The 21157-nt window shown below is 34.3% G+C and overlaps 1 protein-coding gene across 2 annotated transcripts in view; it reads left to right on the forward strand.

Annotated features, from left to right (window-relative positions):
- VPS8 (VPS8 subunit of CORVET complex) overlaps positions 1-21157 on the forward strand; it is an 85376-nt gene that overhangs the window by 14709 nt on the left and 49510 nt on the right. For both annotated transcript variants that reach the window (XM_026688031.2, XM_026688108.2), the window contains exons 12-27: positions 47-106; positions 1327-1434; positions 1890-1970; positions 3396-3566; positions 4708-4782; positions 5407-5442; positions 6164-6254; positions 6833-6879; positions 8452-8541; positions 9447-9493; positions 9985-10207; positions 11020-11109; positions 14156-14207; positions 14881-14923; positions 17483-17555; positions 19141-19260. In XM_026688031.2, coding sequence (XP_026543816.2) covers positions 47-106; positions 1327-1434; positions 1890-1970; positions 3396-3566; positions 4708-4782; positions 5407-5442; positions 6164-6254; positions 6833-6879; positions 8452-8541; positions 9447-9493; positions 9985-10207; positions 11020-11109; positions 14156-14207; positions 14881-14923; positions 17483-17555; positions 19141-19260 — 1407 coding nt within the window. The remainder of the gene's footprint in view (positions 1-46; positions 107-1326; positions 1435-1889; positions 1971-3395; positions 3567-4707; positions 4783-5406; positions 5443-6163; positions 6255-6832; positions 6880-8451; positions 8542-9446; positions 9494-9984; positions 10208-11019; positions 11110-14155; positions 14208-14880; positions 14924-17482; positions 17556-19140; positions 19261-21157) is intronic.

A 21157-nucleotide genomic window follows, 5' to 3' on the forward strand; every position in this document is an offset into this window, starting at 1 on the left:
ACATTAAGGATGATTTTTATATTATTATTACTATTCTTAACTTCAGATTCTTGTGATTGGATTGAAGCCATCTTTGAAAGTGTGGATGACATTCCCATATGGTCGTGTGAGTAATTCGGTTAATTTTTTGCTTCTTTTAAAATATTTATACTCCTACTCTCCCAAGAATTATAAATATTTAGTTACAAATACTGATAGTTCTTGACTTGCAACAGTTCATTTAGTGACTCTTCAAACTTATCACACCACTGTAAAGAATGTCTTATGACCATTTTGCACACAACCATTGCAGCTTCCTTGTGGTCATGTGATCAAAATTCAGACACTTGACAACTGGCTCATATTTTTGACAGTTGTAGTGTCTCTGGGTCATGTGATCACCTTTTGTAACCTGATGAGCAAAGTCAATGGAGAAACCAGATTCACTTAACAACTGTGTTACTAACTTAACAACTGCAGTGATTCACTTAACAACTGTGGCAGGAAAGGTCATAAAATGGGGCAAATTCACTTAACTGTCTCAGCAACAGAAATTTTGGGTTGTAAGTCAAGAATTGGGTTGTAAACATTTAAAGAGTGAAAGCTTCCATTAATAAAATTCAGCAACTGTGAAATAAAAATGATTTAAAAATAGCAATTAATTAGAAGTTCGGATAAGACCTCTACCATCTTTTTTAAAAAAATATTGAAAGTGAAATGGGCCTCTGAAAAGGGAATTTTAGCACTTAAATGAAGTCATTATTTCAGGAAAAAGTAGCTTGAAATCTAGCTGCTTTCTGAAGGTTTAGTAGAACAATATTATTATAGAATTGGCATATATAAAGAACAGAACTTGCAGGCTTGGGAAATGAATGGAGCATAAAGTTTCTAAACATTCTAAACATTGAATATTAGTCTATATTCAATTGTACTGATCCTTCCACTACAAGATTCTTTTTCTAGTGTATGTTTGGTTTATATTGTACTCTAAGCTGATCTTCATTATTTGATTTATATGAACATCATTTTGTGTTTGTTCTGTCCTGAGACTCCTGTAGATATCTTGATCGTGTGCTAGATCCAGTCTGAGTCAGTCACTAACGCCGACTCAGATTGGATCCCGCAACACGTATATTTGCTGTTCATGTGCTGCTAAGCATACCTAAATTAATTGAAGTCAGTGGGATTAGAGCATCTTCTGATGTGTTTGAGCTAATAATGTTTTAAATTGCTAACTAAGCATATCTTTATGAATGTTAAAATCTAAGATATTATATACTGTACACTTATATTTTACTCTTAAGAAGGTCTTACATTTTTTATTTCTTCTGCCCTTTTTTTTTAAAGATGGAACCATCTAGTGTTCCACTGCTTGCCTGGTATTTTGTTGCTGCCCAAACATCTGTGAATCCAGTGCTTGCTTTCTGTCGAGGAGATGTGGTCCATTTCCTTCTGGTAAGGCTCAGGCTATCCATAAAGTTTGAAATTTGCTTTTGTAAATGTCTTCCCTTAAAATGAATGGAAAATAATTTTTGTGCTTGGCTCTTGAGGTGGAAATGGCTGTATTTTAAAATGAGTGTTCATATGTGCCAGTTTTGTTACAAATTAGAATGATCCTATTATTAACAAAGGTTATTGTAAACCATAAGATGGGATTGTTGTGGTATTCATGCCAAAAATGCCTAGAACAATTGTTTTCTAGATGATTCAAAGTTTGCATTACAATATATATTTTGCATTTGTCTTTTTATTCCATTATGTAAATGTATTAAATACAGTATAGATATCTTCAAATATATTGTAACTTCTAAGTATTGCTTGCAAAGGTTAGTAAGTTATAAAATTAACACCAAAGAACCTTTATTTGCAAGGGAGATATCAAAAAATAATGGGATAAACTTTTCCATTAGGTAAAAAGAGATGAATCTGGAGCAATACATGTTACAAAGCAGAAGCAGCTACACTTGCATTATGATTTAATCAATTTTACAGTAAGTATTCATATTTTATAAAGTAGAAAAGACTAGCCTCCTTAACATAAGCGGTGCTAAAAAGCCAAACTGCAAAGGTAAAAGATAAAAGGCTAAAGCTGCTACAGCTGCTAAGCTGAAAAAAAGAAAAAAACTTTTAAAAGGCGGAAAAACAGCTGTTTAGCGGCTCATCAAAAAAGCTGCGCCTGGGCAAGCGAAGCCTCAGGCAAGCGATGGGCTTCCCATGTGTGGACGAAAAATCCCCTCCCTGACAGAAAGCAGCTGCAAGGGAGGAAAGCTACAGGGACTCTAAGGACAACAAAAAGGAAAGGGAAAAAAGCCTCGGCAGCGTTTTTAAGCACTGCAAAAGCTAACCTGATAGCACAGAACGAACAACTCAAGAATCCACACTTCAGTCTGGAGATTGAGGAGCCAATCAAGCCACAACCTCGTAGGGCAAGACTGAATCATGAACTGGAGAAAGTGATAGTTGACAAGGGGTGTGGCTAAAATTATGGACTCAGACTCCAGGCAGAATGGCATGTGCCAACCCAGCTATGGATTCTCCAATCGTCATGTTGGAGAATACTAGTATTTTCTAGCTTGAAAGAAAATCTGTACATTATATATCAAATTAAAGTGACTTGAGATGTCACTGAGGATTCTTATTTGTTTCCTGAATAATTATTTAATAATAAATGCAATTTTTGATATGTTTTTGCCACTTATGCCATTTTTCCTGTGTTTCTAAATTCTACTTGGCAGCAATATAACCATTTCTTATGTTCTTTATAGTAATAGAAAAGAAAAAGATACTTGTATGAAGTCTAGAATGAAATTATATGAGTATGCAAAAATACACATAATAAGCAAGGTAGCTATGGCAGCTGATAAGAATAATAAGCAAGATTGCTATGTCAATTGTAAAGAATGTTTGGAACCTATATTAGTACAATACCTTTAGTAGGATGCCTTATCACAAAACTGAGTGTAAATTTTTAAGCTTTCAATAATTAAATGCTGTATATGTTGATCTTAACTTGAGGTGGCTGATAAGTCATACATCTATACTTAGTTACATTTTTGTTGGAGCCTGAGTGTAACTTCCTCAGTTTCTCTCATGGGAATTAACTTCCAGTTCCCTGATCATCTTCACTGCCACTCTTTACATCCCTTCCAGTTTGTCTGAAACATTCCCCCTCCCCGCCCCCATTAATTTACAGTGCTTAGAATGCTACACACAGTATTGGAGGCGAGGTCTTACTTCTGTAATTCTCTTGATGCAGTTTTTCTGACTCGTTTGTTGTGACATTACTGTACAACTTTTAGATCTAATTGTATAGTACTGCTAACTTCACTACTTGAATACTGTGGTTTGGAAGTCTTTTTTAATATACAATGACGTCACTGTTATAATACCAATTTCTTGTTTTTGCTTTCCTTTAGTGGATAAACTCCCATACAATTGTACTTCTAGATAGTGTGGAAAAATTACATGTGATAGATCGTCATACACAGGAGGAACTTGAAACTGCAGAGATATCAGAAGTTCAGCTAGTATATAATAGCAGCCACTTCAAATCATTGGCAACAGGAGGCAATGTTAGCCAAGCACTGGTATGGCTCTATTTTGTTTCTGTAGTATTCTATTATATTCTAATGTAGTATTCTGTTCTGTTCTCTTTTTTTTTGTAATATTATTTTCTGAAATTTGAGTTGTCTTGAAATGTTACAGGTATAATTTACTTTTTTCTTTTTACTCTCTTTATATCATGGCTGCTATATCTGCTATGTAATATACTCTTATTACCAGTTGTAGTAATAAAGGCATTACTCTTTCAAAGCATTGTGCAGGAAATTATTTTAATATAATTTTATATGGTAGCTGCATTTATATACAGTATTTTACATTGTATTGCTGATGTATAGCCATTGTATCCATTATGACAAACGTAACTTTTGAAAGCCCTTTACCATAAAGATTAGCCTAGTTTTATTGAGCCTTATTGCTTGCATTGGCATAAAGTTATCTATGCAGCTGGGAACATCCAGTCTGTAAGTCATTTTCAGATGTTAATGTAGCTGTAATATTTATTGGAATTATAAAGTTGCAGGAATATGACATGTATAACCTGACCAAAGTAATCAAACTTCACTTTATATTTCTGCAATATAGCTTTGTTTTTCAGTGAATGAAGACATAGGCAGTTTACAGCTGCTACATGTTACTAAGAGGATAACAAGGGTTTCCCCCTCCTCCTTTTCTGTTCAAGTATAGACTTTTGAAATTATTTAAAGCGCCTTCAAAGTTAGACATCTAATGTCTGGGGAATGGCGTTCCAAAGGGTAGGTGTCACAACAGAAAAGGGTGTCTTCCTGGGCTGCGCTAGATGTCAGTCTACAATAGATCCAGAGCGTACATCTCCTGCCAGAATTGATGAGATGAGTAGATACTGTATGATCAGAGAGAGGCAGGCCCTCAAATAACCTAGACTCTTGTCATGTTTATGGCATAATTCAGTACTGTATAGTTGCTATTTTCTAGTGTAGGGTGTAGATTAATGTTAAAGCCTCTTGTTTGTTTTATGTACTATATTGTATAAGTGGCAAATTCAAAGACACTGATGATAAACTGCTAAAATATTTGACTTGTCTTGCTTCATTTTAAATGACTGGGTATTTATTATATCTGGCTTTTACCCAATAACAACGTAACCTATGTACTCTTGCATTAAATAAAATGTTCTGTGTTTTTTAGGCACTGGTGGGTGAGAAGGCTTGTTACCAGTCAATCAGCAACTGTGGTGGTCAGATTTTTTATTTGGGTACAAAGGTAAGTTTGTCCAGGTTAATAGCAGTAGCATTTATATACTGCTTTATAGCCCTTTACAGCCCTCTCTAAGTGGTTTACAGAGTCAGCACATTGCCCCAACAATCTGGGTCCTCATTCTACTGACCTTAGAAGGATGGAAGTTTGAGTCAATCTTATTCTTCTTTATCAGACCTATTAGCTCAGTAAATAGCCTGTCCTTTAAACAGGTAATTTAATTCAAACACATTTTCATATGTGAAGATTTCGACATAGATTTGTTCAGTTCAGGTAACACAGCAAGCTTGAATTAAGCAAAATGAATAATGATAAACTTTTTATTGTAGCGGCTGTAGATAAGGAAAGAGAAAGAATATATGATTATTTGGGGGGATTATTATTGTCAGCAAAATTGTTTTTGTCAACAATTGAAAAATAGTTCAGCATAGTCTTCTTTGACATGGACACCTTTGAGATACATTGATTTCAACTTCAGTAATTTCTCAGCCACAATCGCAGAAAGCTATTTAGCATATGTGTGAAAAGTTGATTCATCACCCTTTTACTATTTAAGATGCTATAATTATTGCTAATATACTCTTAAATAAATATATGTTGCTCACCTGTTTTCCCCTCATCTGCTTTCAGTCCGTTCATGTTTTAACACTGAGGACCTGGAGGGAGGTAAGTGAGGAGAGAAGGAATAAGTTACTTTTTTTTCATGGCTTGATGAATAGAGCTGTCCTTGAGAAACATTTTCAGATTAAATGTACAGATTGTTGAAAAAGATATCAGTATCCTATATCATTTTTATTAATATAACACTTTAAAGTTATGTTTAAAATTAGCAGTTTTAACAGGTGAACTTCAACTCCCAGCATTCCCCAGCCAGCCATTATCTGCGACTGATAATCTGTCAATTCCACTTGGAATTTGTCTTGTAAATTTTATTTCAGATTGAAAAATAATACATATATAATTATTTTAATGTGTGTATTGCACATCTGGATTTTATTTTTAGTTTAAAATGGTTCTTAAACATTGTTTAAGTTTCAGTCTGACTGAGAAGAAAATATTTTTTTAGAATAATCCATCCTTAGATGAGGGTTATAATCAAACAGTGACTGTTAAAACTAATTAATTTGAATCAATACCAACAAACAGCAAAACAAAGATGTGGTTTTATCATTTAAATCTGTCCAGATTAGTAATTGTTTTTAAAACAGAATTAACTAGATGGTTTCAATTTGAATTTTAAAGAAAACACTGTTTTCTTCAGAACAAGCCTTTAGAATGCTGAAGACAACAACAGGATCACTACAAGTTTATGTTAAGTTTATATTATCCATATTCTCACTAAATATTATTTATATTTTTAATATAATTTTTGTACTTTTTATGTTAGAGAATCGATCACCTTCTGAAGCAAGAATGTCTTAATGAAGCATTGGCTTTGTCATGGTCCTTTCACGAAGGGAAAGCCAAAGCTGTTGTGGGTAAGTGTATTTACTTCAAGTAACAGCATTTTTTTTCTGTTCTTGGCTGCCATAATTTCTTCCTGTCATTTGTTACTTCATGTACTGTACCATTTACTCATCTTAACTATGAAGTCACAATCCATGGCTGTATAAGGCTTTGGACAATCAAGCTTTTGCATATCATTTTTGAAAGGACATACAATAAGTTGCAATATGTGAATAGCTAAAGGTGATCGAAACAGTTGCTATCTTATGTAAAAGTTGTAAAAACTGGGAAGTTCAAGTTGTATGCCACTGTTTCTGAATTTAGCATACATTATGTCAATAGACGTTATACTGTCTTTGATCATTTATCATAATATTAAAAATTCCATCTTCTGAGTTCAATATGGTTATAAGACTGGAAACATTAAACATAAGAAATAGCATATAAATTCATTTATTCCATAGTAATTCAATTATACCTGGATAGTTTGTATAAATTATAAAACATTAAACTTTTGTTATTATACTTAAAACTTTATAGGAGATAATAAGAAAATTGTTTCTGTGTGTACCCTGAGTTTGAAAATGAAAGACTTTTGATTTTGAAACAGGCTTATCTGGGGATGAACAAAAACGGAAGGCTGTTGTTGCAGACAGAGTGAGTTTTTCTTTTGTTTAATCTAAGCTTGTGTTCGGCTTTAGAATTAAATTCCTTTTGTATATATATTTTCCTCTAAGAAATATGTATGTGTGTATTTCATTGCAAAAAGGTTGATTTTTAGCCATTCAGTTTCCTATAATTGTTCCTTGTTTGTATACCGACATCTTTATACATGATATTTAAGGAATATTTTAATAAAATTTTAGGTCAAACTACTCACATTATAGATGATTATTAATTTTCTACATTTTTAAACAGTAAAAAGAGGGTAAAATTGAGGCAATAGAACTTCAAGAATGTTTAATCCTGTATTTCTCCTCTCTGAACTTGGTGTCTAGTTCCCTGCACTAGAAAGGAGGACTCTTCTAAGTCCAAATAATTTACTTTTCAAATGAGAGGATTGTTTTACTCTAGCAGTATTATAAAGAAGAAATGTGAGGGACATTTTTTTTACTGTTTTTGATTTAATCTTCCTCTTATAAGTGGAAAAATTATCTTAAACTCAGGATTGTTTTACTTTGAGGTAATGTTAGTGTACAGTTGTTACAAGAATCCTATATGCAGTCACTTAGAATAATTTAATATTGGATTAAGTGTAAAAGTTTTACCACTTCAGTATTACTGCAGAATTAAAAACTGTAATAAAAATGTTTTCCTGTAGAAGCATCTGGATACTGTACCGTGATGCAGTTTATTTATGATTTTATGACTGAATATGCCCACATTCTGCTCAAATTTCTATTACTAGAAAGTAGATTGGGACAATTTCTCTCAGACTCCATACAAATAATGAAATGATTTCAAAATTGTTTTTTCTAAAACAATTCCAAGTCAAGAAAAATTCCAAGTGAATATAAAATTTGCTTTTGGCAGATGGATTTTGCTCTTTGATTTTGCTCTGTATGAACTATGTACAAGTTGTCTTATGCCTTAAAAATAGACAGACTAGGGAATCCAGCCCTTGTGCAAGCACAGAACTGGGTTCCTCAGTACTCCTGTTTCCTGCTATATTCCTGGTAGAACAGATGGAGTTGCTTTGCTCCTTTGAGCCTCTATGAAAATTTTCTGGGGGGTGGGGGAATAATCTTTATTATTAAGCTATTTTTGGCCCCCATCCTTTAGGATAAGCAAGTACAACATTTCTTAATTAAGACCTCTGGAGTAGAGAGAGAGAGAGAGAGAGAGAAAGGTTGCAGTACCAGACCTGGAATGTAAGAATGGAATTCCAGCCAGACCTCCATCTGCACTCAGAAAATTGGTTCTGCAACCCTTTTGTCACTTTAACAGAAATAAAGAAGGGGAACATTCTGCTTCTCTTGGGGAGCATTATCTAAGCCCGAAGAAGGTCTGGGAAATTGGAGAACCTTACCTTGCCTTGCCTTCAAGTCCACTGCAATGAGCCCTTAGGAAATAATTTCAAAATATGCCAGAAGCAAACTTCCTCATAGAAAATACAGGTGCTTATTGGGCAAAAAAGTATTGTACCAATGTTTTTGTAGTACTTTTCTTAACCAGATATGTCTCATTATATTAGGACTATAGACATACTATAATCTTTCGTGTTTATAGATGGTTGAAATTCTTATTCATTGTGCTGATCGAACTATGAAGAAATGTCCCGAGCAGGGTAAAATCCAAGTTATGGAGCAACACTTCCAGGTATCCTACTTTAGACTTACTACCAAAGGGGTTATTAAAAAGAAGCAGGAGCAATAATCTTTCCTCTTGATTATCTTCAAGAGGAAAAAGGAATTGTGGTCTTAGGCACCAATATTAACACATATTTCTGTTCATATCCAATTTATTACATAAATGGAAAATTCATATTGAAGAGTCTTTGTAAGTATATATAGTTGTAGGAAGATGTAAAATAAACAGAAAAGAATAAAGGGGATGGTAAAAACAGATGTGATTCCTTGAGGAACTAGAAGGAAAATACATTGATAGTGGGCAAGAATAAAACTAGCATGATGTGTGTCTCTTAATCTTATACAGCAAAATTAGCAAAGAATCCTGGCAACGGCCAAGAGTTTCCAGAGAAACATCATAACATTAACTATAATTTGAAGGAAAAAGGTGAAGATAAAAGGGGAGATAACTACACGTTGCCTAAGAGGTGACTAAATGTGAAATACCCATATCACTTTACATGTTTTAATGGGGAATAACTAGGTAACACATATCAAGAAGCCCTGTTTTCAGTCCATTCAGGCTGTCAGCCTTAAGTAGTTTACTATAATTTTATTATTTGGCAATTATTGGTGATATTCACACAATACAGAAATCAAAAAATTAGCCTGTATTTAATGTGTTCTTGAAAAATATCCATGTTGCTATTGGTGCAAAATACAGCATCTAAATTGTAAAATACAGTACTGTACTGCAACATCTGCACTGGTTGCTTTCTTATTAAGCACAATCTAAGATTTGGCTAAATTTGGTGAAATAGTCATAGGACTTGACTATCTAAGAGTCCACCTCTCCCATTAAGAATCTTTTGGTCTACTAAGGAGAGCCCCGTGGTATATGCAAATAGTTAGATTTTCCATGCTCCTTTTCTGCAGACTATGGTCCCTGTCATTGTTGACTATTGTCTTCTGCTTCAGCGAACGTAAGTAACAGCATGCCTCATGAATTATGGCAATTTTTCCAGTAGACTGCATCTGGATTGCAGTCTGTGCTTGTCTTCTAAGTTGTTTTAAAAAGAGTGAGATCTAATCTACCTGTGCCATACCACTTGGAGAAGTGCTTCATGCAATACTTGAAGTATTCCTATGAAACTCCTGTTTATTTTCATGGAACCTAGGAAGGGAGGGTGTTAGAGTGGCCAGGCCAAGAGGATGTGGTGCCTCAAAGCTACCTTATTAATAGACTTGCATAATCTTAATGGATAATTGTTCTATAGCTAGCTTTAAGGTAACCATATCTGTGTATGTCCTGCCTGATAATTTTGAATAATAGTACTATGTTTAGAAATACTTTTTGTACAAAATAGCGGATGATTAAAACAGATGTATTACTAAAAATTTATCCAGCTCACATAAAACTATAGATATTCAGAATAATCTCTGTCAAATACCTGCCATGTCTTTTCTTCCACAGAGATATATTATTCGGTCAAATGTATGACAAGATGAGTGAAAATTCTGTAGCAAAGGGAGTGTTTTTAGAATGTCTTGAGCCATACATTTTAAGTGATAAATTGGTTGGAATCACAGCTCAGATTATGAAGGATTTGCTGCTTCATTTCCAAGATAAAAATTTAATGGCAAATATGGAAGCCTGCATTGTACATATGGATATTACCAGCCTTGATATACAACAGGTGATAATTTTTAGTAGTTTATAACATATTATTGATGAATAAGAGAAATATTCAAAAAGTTTGTATTGTATGTTTTCCTTAATGCTATAACGTACTCATCATTAATTAGTTCCAGAAGGTGCGATGAGTACCAAAAATGATTGAGTACCAGGACAAAATTTGTGTCAAAATAGTTGAGTACCAAATTTGATGAGTTTCAAACCATGTAAGTACCAAGGTGCCCCTATATTTGGTAACCAAATGCTGTGTTTTAATCTGTCACTTGATTAATCCCAAATTATGTTTTGGGATGGTTTGTGATTATAACAAGAGGAAGATTCTTATAATAATTCCTTAGTTATAGAAACTTTGAACTTTGTAGAACTTGGGTAACAAAGTCCCAAATAGTGCCAGCTGCTCTTCAGGCCTGTTTTGATGAATGCATTGGAGAAAATACTGAAATAACCAGTTTTTATATAAATAAAAACCAGGCTTTTTACACACACACACACACACACACACACACACACACACACCTGGTGAATGCAGATTATCCAACCCATTAAGGAAAGGGATTCAGAGAAAATACAGATTTTGAAGTCCTAGGTTGAAGGCCTCCTGAAAAAGACTGATATTTTTGATGAGTCTTGAGAAATGGATATAATTCACAAGCTATGGATTTTCTATCCATGGGCAAAGGAAGGCCTTTTATCTCTTGTATCTATATAAATATTGCTAACAAATTTAATATCTTGAAGTGAAGTATCTGCTAAGATTAATTTGCATGTGGTTTTTAGCACATTTAAAAATCTTCAACTTTGTTTTGCTTCTAGGTTGTCCTTATGTGTTGGAAAAACCACCTGTATGATGCCATGATATATGTCTATAACAGTGGAATGAATGACTACATTACTCCGATGGAGGTAGGAAGATGTATCATGAATGATAATTGATGGTTTTGAATTAGGATTATTCTTTTAATAATTCCTTTTTTCCCTAATACAATTAGCTAGAATAGCTTATAGATTTTGAGAAACAGAGAAACAGAGAGACAATCAAATAAATATAGTATAAAAAAAAAAAAGCAGATTACCCATATCAATAAGGAAACTTCAATCCAAAAAGAGATCACTCTGGAGGAAAAACAAAACTGGTCACGTTGCCAATTTCAAAAACCGATACAAAAATTTATGCCACCAGATAAAGACCGAATGCATCAATTATCACATTAAACAAGAGGAAAACCTTCTAAGCACCAATTCCACCCGTGCTTTTTACAATTTTGTAAACAACAAACTAAAAGACTCAAGGTCCATCCCTCCCTTGTTAGGACCTGATGGTAAAGACTGCAACGACGACACCATTAAAGCCAACATCTTTAACACATTCTTCGCTCAGTATTTGTAAACAGCAATGGATCATGCCCAGTATTTCCTAGCCGTACCACAGATAACAATAATGATCTAATACATATCGATTTCACAGAAGACAATGTTGAAAAATCACTACGCAATCTAAAACCATCTCTATCTATTGGACCGGATGGAATATGTGCCTACTTCTTAAGAAAGCTATCCACTGCAATAGCCAAACCTCTAAGCATAATCTTTGAAAAATCTTTCAGGACCAGCTCCTTGCCTAACCTATGGTCACAAGCCACAGTCATCCCCATCTTCAAAAAGGAGACCCAAGCCTAGTTGAAAATTACAGGCCAATCTCCTTATGCTGCGTCACCTGTAAAGTCATGGAATCAATTATTAACCAATCCATCATCCTCCACTTAGAGACAAATAACCTACTCTCCAATAAACAATTTGGTTTCAGAAAAAAACTATCCTGTAATCTACAACTCTTACACTGCAAAAACATATGGACAACACAACTCGACCAGGGCAAAGCAATAGACGCAATCTACATAGACTTCTGTAAAGCCTTTGATTCAGTGGTACACGATAAACTACTCCTAAAAATAAAATCCTATGGTATCTCTGGACAACTGAATAACTGGATAGAAGCATTCCTGTCAAACAGACAACAAATGGTCAAAATCGGGAGTGTCCTATCAAATCCAGTACCTGTCAATAGTGGTGTCCCCAAGGCAGTGTTCTGGGACCAACTCTCTTCATACTCTACATAAACGACCTCTGTGATCATATTAAGAGCAATTGCGTTCTCTTCGCTGATGACGTAAAGCTGTTCAATACCACAGAAAATACTGCTACCCTACAAAAAGATCTTGACTATGTATCAGAATGGTCAAACAAATGGCAACTTCAAATCTCAACAAATAAATGCTCTGTCTTACATATTGGCAAAAAAATCAGAAAATAAAATACAAGCTGAATAATCAAGAACTTGTTGATGACCCAAGCTCTGTAAAGGACCTTGGAATACTCACCTCTAATGATCTAAGTGCTAGAGCCCACTGCAACTAAATAGCCAAAAAGGCATTAAGAGTTGTTAACCTAATCCTACGTAGCTTTTTCTCTGGTATTATCACACTACTAACCAGAGCATACAAAACATTTGCTAGACCAATACTTGAATACAGTTCATCAATCTGGAATCCACATTACGTATCTGATATTAGCACAATTGAGAAAGTCCAGAAATATTTCACAAGAAGAGTTCTCCACTCCTCTACTCGTTGTAGAATACCTTATGCCACCAGACTTGAAATTCTAGAACTAGAAAACCTTGAATTACGCCGTCTTCGGTCTGACTTAAGCATGGTATATAAAATCATACATTGCAATGTCCTACCTGTCAGTGAATACTTCAGCTTCAACCATAACAACACAAGAGCACACAATAGATACAAACTCAAAGTAAACCGCACCAAACTTGATTGCAGGAAATACGACTTCAGCAATAGAGTGGTCAATGTCTGGAATACTCTACCTGACTCTGTAGTTTCTTCCCCAAACCCCAAAAACTTTAACCTTAGACTGTCTACTATTGACCTCACCCCTTTCCTAAGAGGTCTGTAGGGGGCGTGCATAAGCGCACCAACGTGCCTACCGTCCCTGTCCTATTGTTTCTCCTATTCTTTTATTTTTCATATATGTACCCATTTCATGTATTCACAACTATGTATACTCTTATACTTATTATCTTGTAAACAATTGGCAAATCAAATAAATAAATAAATAAATAAATAGTCAAATAAATATTCCATTAAAGGCAGTTTCAGTTTGGATAAATGAGCAATTTCAAAACTTTCTGGGAGGGGGGGGAAATAAAAGTCACTTGCTGAGATCATAGGAATAATTGTTGTGCCTTTGACTATAAGCAAGTGTTGAGAGCTCAAAATAGCAAAATTATTCTAAGAGATTATGTCCATGGAAGAGGAGATGGGGAGATGAACTACAAGAAATGTCAGTCTCCCAGGAAGGAGGGGGTACATTCCAGCAAACTGAGGGTGACAAGAGACAGCACAGTGTAGAGCTGAATAGAAGACGGGGGAGAGCAAGGGTAGCCACTTCTTAGAATCTCCCAGGGTATATCCTTGTTTAATCTGGCAAAAGTCTGTCTGCTATGTGTAAGCAAATAAAGAACTGAACTCTGACTGAATTGTTCCATGTTGTTCTTGAGTTTAATCTGACATCAATCTTGCTAGACTAAATTCCTCCTTCTATTCTTCTTTTCTTGCATTATTAAAAAAAAAACATTTTTCTATGCAGGAAAAAATGAGTCTTCTGTAAAATGATTTTAACTGTTTTAAAAAAATTACCATATTTGAACACCTCTTTCCATCCTTACAGGATCCTTGATATAGTACCCACTTAAGTTACTTTGTAGGCTTTTCTTTTTCTTTTGCAAAGTTTTCTGTTACTGTCAAGTCCACTAATATCTCTACATGGTCATGTGTGAAAATGTTTAGGATGTAATAATTTTCAAGAATGAAAAACCAAAATCACAAGGAACTATTGATGTGCTAATTTTTTCTCCTTTTAATTTTTTTTTTAGAAATTGTTCAAAGCCATTGCTCATCCACTTAGTGCTGGAAAATCTCTCTCAGGTATATCAGTACTTTTTGTGGAATGTGTCCTTCTTCTGTTGTGGATTCCTTTTTTCCTCTAATAACGCTTATGTAGAATACTACTCATTACTATTTTTTATTCAATATATTCTCAACCTGACAGTTTTCATTTATTGATAATTGGTTTGTTGTGCGTGAGAACTACTTCACTGGACAGTTCCAACAATAACATTTATCTGAAAAAATGACTTTTATATGTCGTCTTGTATGAGTGCCTAATCTTAGACATACAAAAGCTCATCCTTCATGACGGTCACTGTTATTAATTGGAAAAGATGCTGAGGTAGATGAGCCAATATATTAGACTGTTTTGTATAATAGTTGTTTTTGAAACAATAGGATTGTACTCTCAAGACTCAAAGTAATGTGTCTTTTTATGCAGTAATAGCCATAATACTACATGTAAGAGTAGAATTTATTTTTTTACTTTATCAGTCAGGTTTAGAAAGTTGTATTCGGCATGAACTTTTGGGAATATTTTAATATTTGCATACATTGAATTTAGTACAGACATCTCTCGATGTATCAGCTTAAAGAGGTAATAGGATCTTGCTTTTGGTATATGGCTTTATTAAGTCTGCATACATTAGAACTTTTAGTAAATGTGTTCAGTTTTCAAGATTATGTATGTATTTTTTTTGGTGTTTTTTAGATGAACAAGTCATTATGGGCAACAAACTGCTTGTCTATATAAGGTATGCTTTTTTCAACAGCATAAATTAAATATGTTATATAGCCACATGAAATAGAAAAATCCTGCTGTACAGTTTATGCTGATGCAATATTTCAATTGTTTAACTGGGGTTGTACGTGTGTGTACTCCTAACAGAATTATTGTTGTGATTGTTTTGGACCCAGTGGCCCATGGTATTGTATGGTTTAAAGGCTTTTATTGTTTTTATATCTGTAAGACTTTGAGAATCTAATGGAGTGGGTGCATATGATTAATTTAAATAGTAATGAATTTACGATTAAAAAAACAACACTGAAAAAAACAATAGTGTATAGTAAAAATGACATACTGACTGCAGGAAAACTTCATCAGTAAATGAACAGGAAAACAACGCTCATCAATTTGATTTCAGTGATTCATCATATTGTCTTCAGTGATAAGTCGTAATTGATACTCATGTCTGAGTGGAGATCACAAAGGGAGTCTTCAAAGATTCTGAGAGACAAATCTCTTTTTCCTACAGTTATTCCAGGTTAGACTGTTCAGTATATTCTATTTTTGGAGCCAAGAGACCTTTTGTTGTAGGTCTTATTATTAAAATCATAGTCTATAAGTTCTGATGTGAATGACAGAAAGCTAAGGGGAGAAAAAATATTGTCCTATAAGCCTTAATTAATTAAGTGGATTGCTTGATAAGATCGTATATCGTGGCAGGTATACTACGAGTGGGAGCTCTATCTTTTACTGCCCTGTTTCTCAGTACATATAGAACTGCAGATTGGGTCTAAGACTGACTGAGGTTCCAGTCCAAGTATCTTTCCTCCTTTTTCTGATCATTTCTGTACCTTTGCTGGCTGAACCTAACAGAATATACTCATGTGTTTCTGATGGCTTGCAGCGTGCAATCCTGGAAATGATATTTTTACCATATACAGTATGTCTTAGTTGAAAGGTTAAATCTCAGTCAACCTAGGCAGGACACCAGATGGCGCTATTAATTTGCTTATATCCTAACAATTGCTATTAACCTTTAAAAGTATTGATTGAATTCATTAATAAATAATGAATGAATCAGTAAAAGCTGCTGAAATCAGCCTCTGCATATATTAGTCTAATAGTAGGATTAGAGAAAATAAGGGATTCTGTATGGGTTCAAAGTTAAAGAAAATAGCTAAAATTAAAATACATTATCATACAAAGCTGATAATATTGTTGTTATGATCCAACTGCCTCTGTACATGAACGCTTTTGAGTGAACTGCAGTTTGTTCACTGAAACTGTAAAATGTTTCTTTGATTTTATTCGTAAGATATGTGGAGGAGTAATCTGTAAAGTAGCTGATTTTCTTGCAAAGTACTACTGTTCCCTTCTACTTCCTGTGCTAAGTTGTCAACATTTTAAATGAATCTAGTAGTAGCTTAAAGGCAAAATATTCACTGTACTGAAGGATTTTGTGTTTGGATGCATGTCAATGTTCTAATGGTAACAAGTAATTCCAGTAATATTTAGATTGTTCATTGAAATTTATTTTACATATTAAAATAAATAGGTAGGCGGGTAGATACTGTACATGAACAAGGACTATTTCAAGAAAGGACTCTCTTATTTTTCCCCTGTTTTTTAATTGTGTGCAAATATACTTCTGAAGTTACTTTACAAAACTAGAGATTATAAAATTTACTTTTATTTATTCATTTGAATCCCGCCTTTATTTAATTTTCACAAACAACTCAAGGGGGCGAACATATCCAATACACCTTCCTCCTCCTGTTTTCCCACAAACAACAATCCTGTGAGGTGAATTGGGCTGTGAGAGAATGTCTGGCCCAAGGTCACCCAGCTGGCTTTCATGGCTAAGGCGGAACTTGAGATCACACTCTCTTGCTTTCTAGCCTAGTGCCTTAACCACTCTTGACTTAAAGCCAATGTGTTTAGGGACGATTCAAAGTTACAGCGGCACTGAAAAAAGTGAATTACAACTGGCCCTGACATAACCATTGCAGCATCCCCACAGTCACATGATCAAAATTCAGCACTTGGTAACCAGCTTGTATTTATGACATTTGCATTGTCTCAGGGTCACGTGACTTCCATTACCACCTTCCCAGCCAGCTTCCAAAGCAAACAAAAAAAGACAATGGGGAAAGCCCAGATTCTCTTAACAGCTGCATGATTCACTTAACAACTGTGGGGTGATTAACAACTATGGCAATGGAAATTCTGCTCCCAATTGTGGTTGTATGTTAACGATTACCTATATAGACCAATAGCAGACTGTTCTTGCATGCCAATGATATACTACGGCTATAAACACTATTAGTAGTCTGAAAGATACTGAGAATCTGTAGAAACAATTTAACAAACCCTTTGTTGGCAAAGTTCTCTCAGAGTAAATTAAGTTAGGGTGCCTATATTTAGTGAACTAAGACTATAGCATTGAATGGGGTGGGGGGAGCTGTGAGAATCAGAGTGCCTGGAATTCTGAACAAGAATGTTTCAAATATGAATAGCCAGAGAAGTAGTAAAACCAACTGTTGTTTAACATAGAGTTGTAGTTCTTGTTATCTGTATTTCCTTACAGTTGCTGTTTGGCAGGCCGAGCTTACCCATTGGGCAATATTCCTGAAGACCTAGTACCATTGATTAAAAACCAGGTGAGTTTTTAAAAATACTTCTTTTAAAATTACCAGAAAAAAATATACTTTAAGAAAAGAAAAAAATTATGCAAGTTGCTATCTTTGATAAGAAATTAACATTTTCTTAGAGGTGTAGTTTTGCGGTAGATCTCCTTTAACACTAAGAGGTATTCTTTTTTGGCCCCAATTATCATGTAGAACTAACAACCTTCTAAGGTTAACTCCTAATCTGTCGTTTCATTTTTAGAATTGTATTCATATATGAGCAAGATACTCTGAAACTGTAATGCTGGTTAAGCAATATAAATTGTGAGCAGAGATATAGCACATTTTTAAAAATTCATGTTTCACCTGAACACTCTGTTTATATATTTTTATTATGTTTTCTCCCTTTTTATTATATTGTAAATTTTAAAATGTATTGTTTTGATACAATAGCAATAGCACTTAGACTTATATAACGCTTTATAGCTTTCTCTAAGTGGTTTACAGAGTCAGCATATTGCCCCCAACAATTTGGGTCCTCATTTTACCTACCTCGGAAGGATGGAAGGTCTATATAGGTAATCGTATCAATAATCAGTTGGAACTCTCTACCGTAAATAAAACTTTGATATAAATGCTATGATATTTCAGTCTGTGTTTTCAGTAGTCATAAACTGGACCATGTTGGGATGTCTCAAGCCCACAATGGGTTTTTGTTCTTAGCATAGCCCAGATAATCTAGCCGGAGATGAGACAAATTGATGTTCTCAATCCATGCTTCTAAACTACAGCATTTCTCCACTGCTTATAAGAGAATTTGTTTTGAGGCCCTTTGAAGTGTTGCCATGTTAAACACAGTGCTGTCAATTTCACTCAAAAACTCCAGCATACATTTCAGAGCATTTGTAAGTTAGCATCAGGGAGTGAATTGATGGGCCCTTTGTTACCCAAGGTCTTGCACTATAAAATGTAGAGGGATCTACCTTTTTATTTTTGTCCCCAGTGATTTTTTTAATAAGTTCCAACTGGAAGAAAATTCCTAATTCTTGGGGGTTTGATCATGTAGAGTAGATCAAATAGAGTCTTGGAATATTCTTTTTGGAGATCTATCACAGCACGAGTCTCAAGCTGTGAAAGTTTGATCAAATACAAGTGGAGCATCAAAGGTAAATTAATGTGAGTATGATGTTGAACTTTTCTTACAGGCTTGACATATTCTTTTTGTAATGTTTGACCTGTATTTCAGCAAATTCTTCTTTTTCTTCCTGTTTTAAATCCTGCTGCTAGCAATGATTTATCTTAATTTCTTGTTTATCCCAATGAACTAATTCATGTAGTTAATCCAGAGAAATAAACTGAAAGAAAAATGCAGTTATGTGTTTTATCAGAATTCATTGTTTAGGAAGTCAGTGGTAATAATCTTTCAAATACCTATATGAAGTAGTTAAGTACTAGTGATTGTGAATACTAATGCAAGTAACCATAAAACATCTTGACTATTCTTTTGTTTTAAATTACTAATGTTGGAAAATTCCTGGGAAAAATTCCTGAACTGATATGAACTGTGTTAATTCTGGCATTTAGATTGAGCAAAATCTATACTCATTTTACAATGCAGGTCTTTGAATTCCTAATCCGTCTGCATTCAGCTGAGGCCCCTACAGATGAAGAAGTGTATCCCTACATTCGTACACTGTTGCACTTTGATACACGAGAGTTCCTTAATGTTCTTGCACTGGTAAGTGGAAACACCAATTATAAAGTGTAAATTATCAATGGTGGATAATGTTTTGACAACTAAAGAGCAATTATTACTTTTTAAGACTGAGGTGGGCATAGTATCATAGGGTTGTCCAAATGATACGTGGTTAATTTTTAGAGTGGATTCATGCATGTGTGAAGTGGAGACTTTAATGCCTTGTGCACCTATTTTTTTTATTGTTCCTTCTGAAAATAGTGAGAAATTATTTCTTCTTTAGTGATTTGTAGTATTTTGGGGGAAATATAAGTGAGAATGGATGGTTGCTTGTGATAGCACAGCCACCCTTTGTCTTAAACATATGTGTTGGATCCAGATAAGATATATAGAGTTGACTTGCGGAAGTTCCTCATCATTGTTCTCACTCCTTCTCACAATTGTCGTATCTTCCAAAAATGCTATGCAGCCTAACTAGAACTTCACTGAGTAGGACGGAATAGATGTGGTTTAAGAAGAATAGAAGCAATCTACTCTAAATGTAACAAGGACACTTGTGTAGTATGCATAAATAATTCTGGAGAATTCTCCTTTTCTACCAGTACATTGCCGGCCCCACTTAGCCGAATATCCTGACTTTTGAAGTAATCTTTTCTGTGGGTTGTAAAGGCTATCAAGGAAGGAGTATATGGTATACTTTTATCTGCCTAGTTACACAGGGCTGGGGATTCTAGGAATAGAAATGCAACATGTCTGTAGAGTACTGAGTTGGTAATTATAATTATTTTTTCCTTCAGGAACCAGTGATTTATTTATTTATTAAAATTTATTTAATTTTAAATGTTTCTATGACACCTATCATAGAAGTCATCTCAAGGCAGTGTACAATTCTCAAAATAAATTAATTATGGTATTAAAAATTATAAACTTAAAAATAACCAATGGACATTAATAATAGAGTAATACCAGCATAAACCTCAGATGTGGATTTTAATGAAAAGCTTTTCAGGTTGTACCCGAATTATAGTCACATTAATTTCTTATAGTATTGAAAACCATTATAAAAACATTAAATGTATTCAACTTAATCAGTTTACCTATATTGAATGCATGTGGTTTATTTATATTTTAGTAGAAATATTGTTCAAATAGTAATGTGTTAAATATGTGTGTTCACATATTGCCATTGTTATATTGGTTCTATTATATTGGTGACCATTTTACCAGTGTTATGAATTACTTTATTCCTTGCTTGAATTAAGAAAAAACATTATAGCAATAGCAATATCACTTATATATTACTTCACAGTGCTTTACAGCCCTCTCTAAGTAGTTTACATAGTTGGCATATTGCCCCCAACAATCTGGGTCCTCATTTTACTGACCTCAGAAGGATGGAAAGTTGAGTCAACCTTGGGCCAGTGAGAATTGAAGCAATTGAATTTCTAGCAGTCAGCAGAATTAGCTTGAAAATATTGCATTCTAACCACTGCGCCACCACGGTTCCTAACAATGTGCCTTTTCCAATCTGGATGTTTTCCATATGGGTTGAAGAACACATTAAAACAGCATCACCAAAATTCTGGGGCTTGCATCTTTATCATACCTGGAGGTTGGAGAGATTGATTTTAACACATGATAAAATGCAGTTGGTGTCCTTAAGCTATCACTATATCCAAGAACAGAAAAGAAACAGTCATGTTCTTTTAATTACTCTTTTTGATATTCAAGAAGAATTGGAGATGTATGATTAAGGCTTAATCCTTAGAGTCTCTAAGTGCTTGAAGGGATGGAACAGAACGGTTGTTTTTTTGTTCTTTCATGTTAATATTCTAAATTCATTCATGAATGCACATTTTCTGTTTGATTTCCTCTCCTCTGGTCAGTATTGTCCTTTACCATGATTCCCCTTCCTGAAAGGAACTTAGAGGCCTATAGA

This window comes from Notechis scutatus, chromosome 4 (assembly GCF_049901735.1).
Source record: "Notechis scutatus isolate UNSWTSFEM ecotype Mainland chromosome 4, rNotScu1.2, whole genome shotgun sequence".
Lineage (NCBI taxonomy): Eukaryota > Metazoa > Chordata > Lepidosauria > Squamata > Elapidae > Notechis > Notechis scutatus.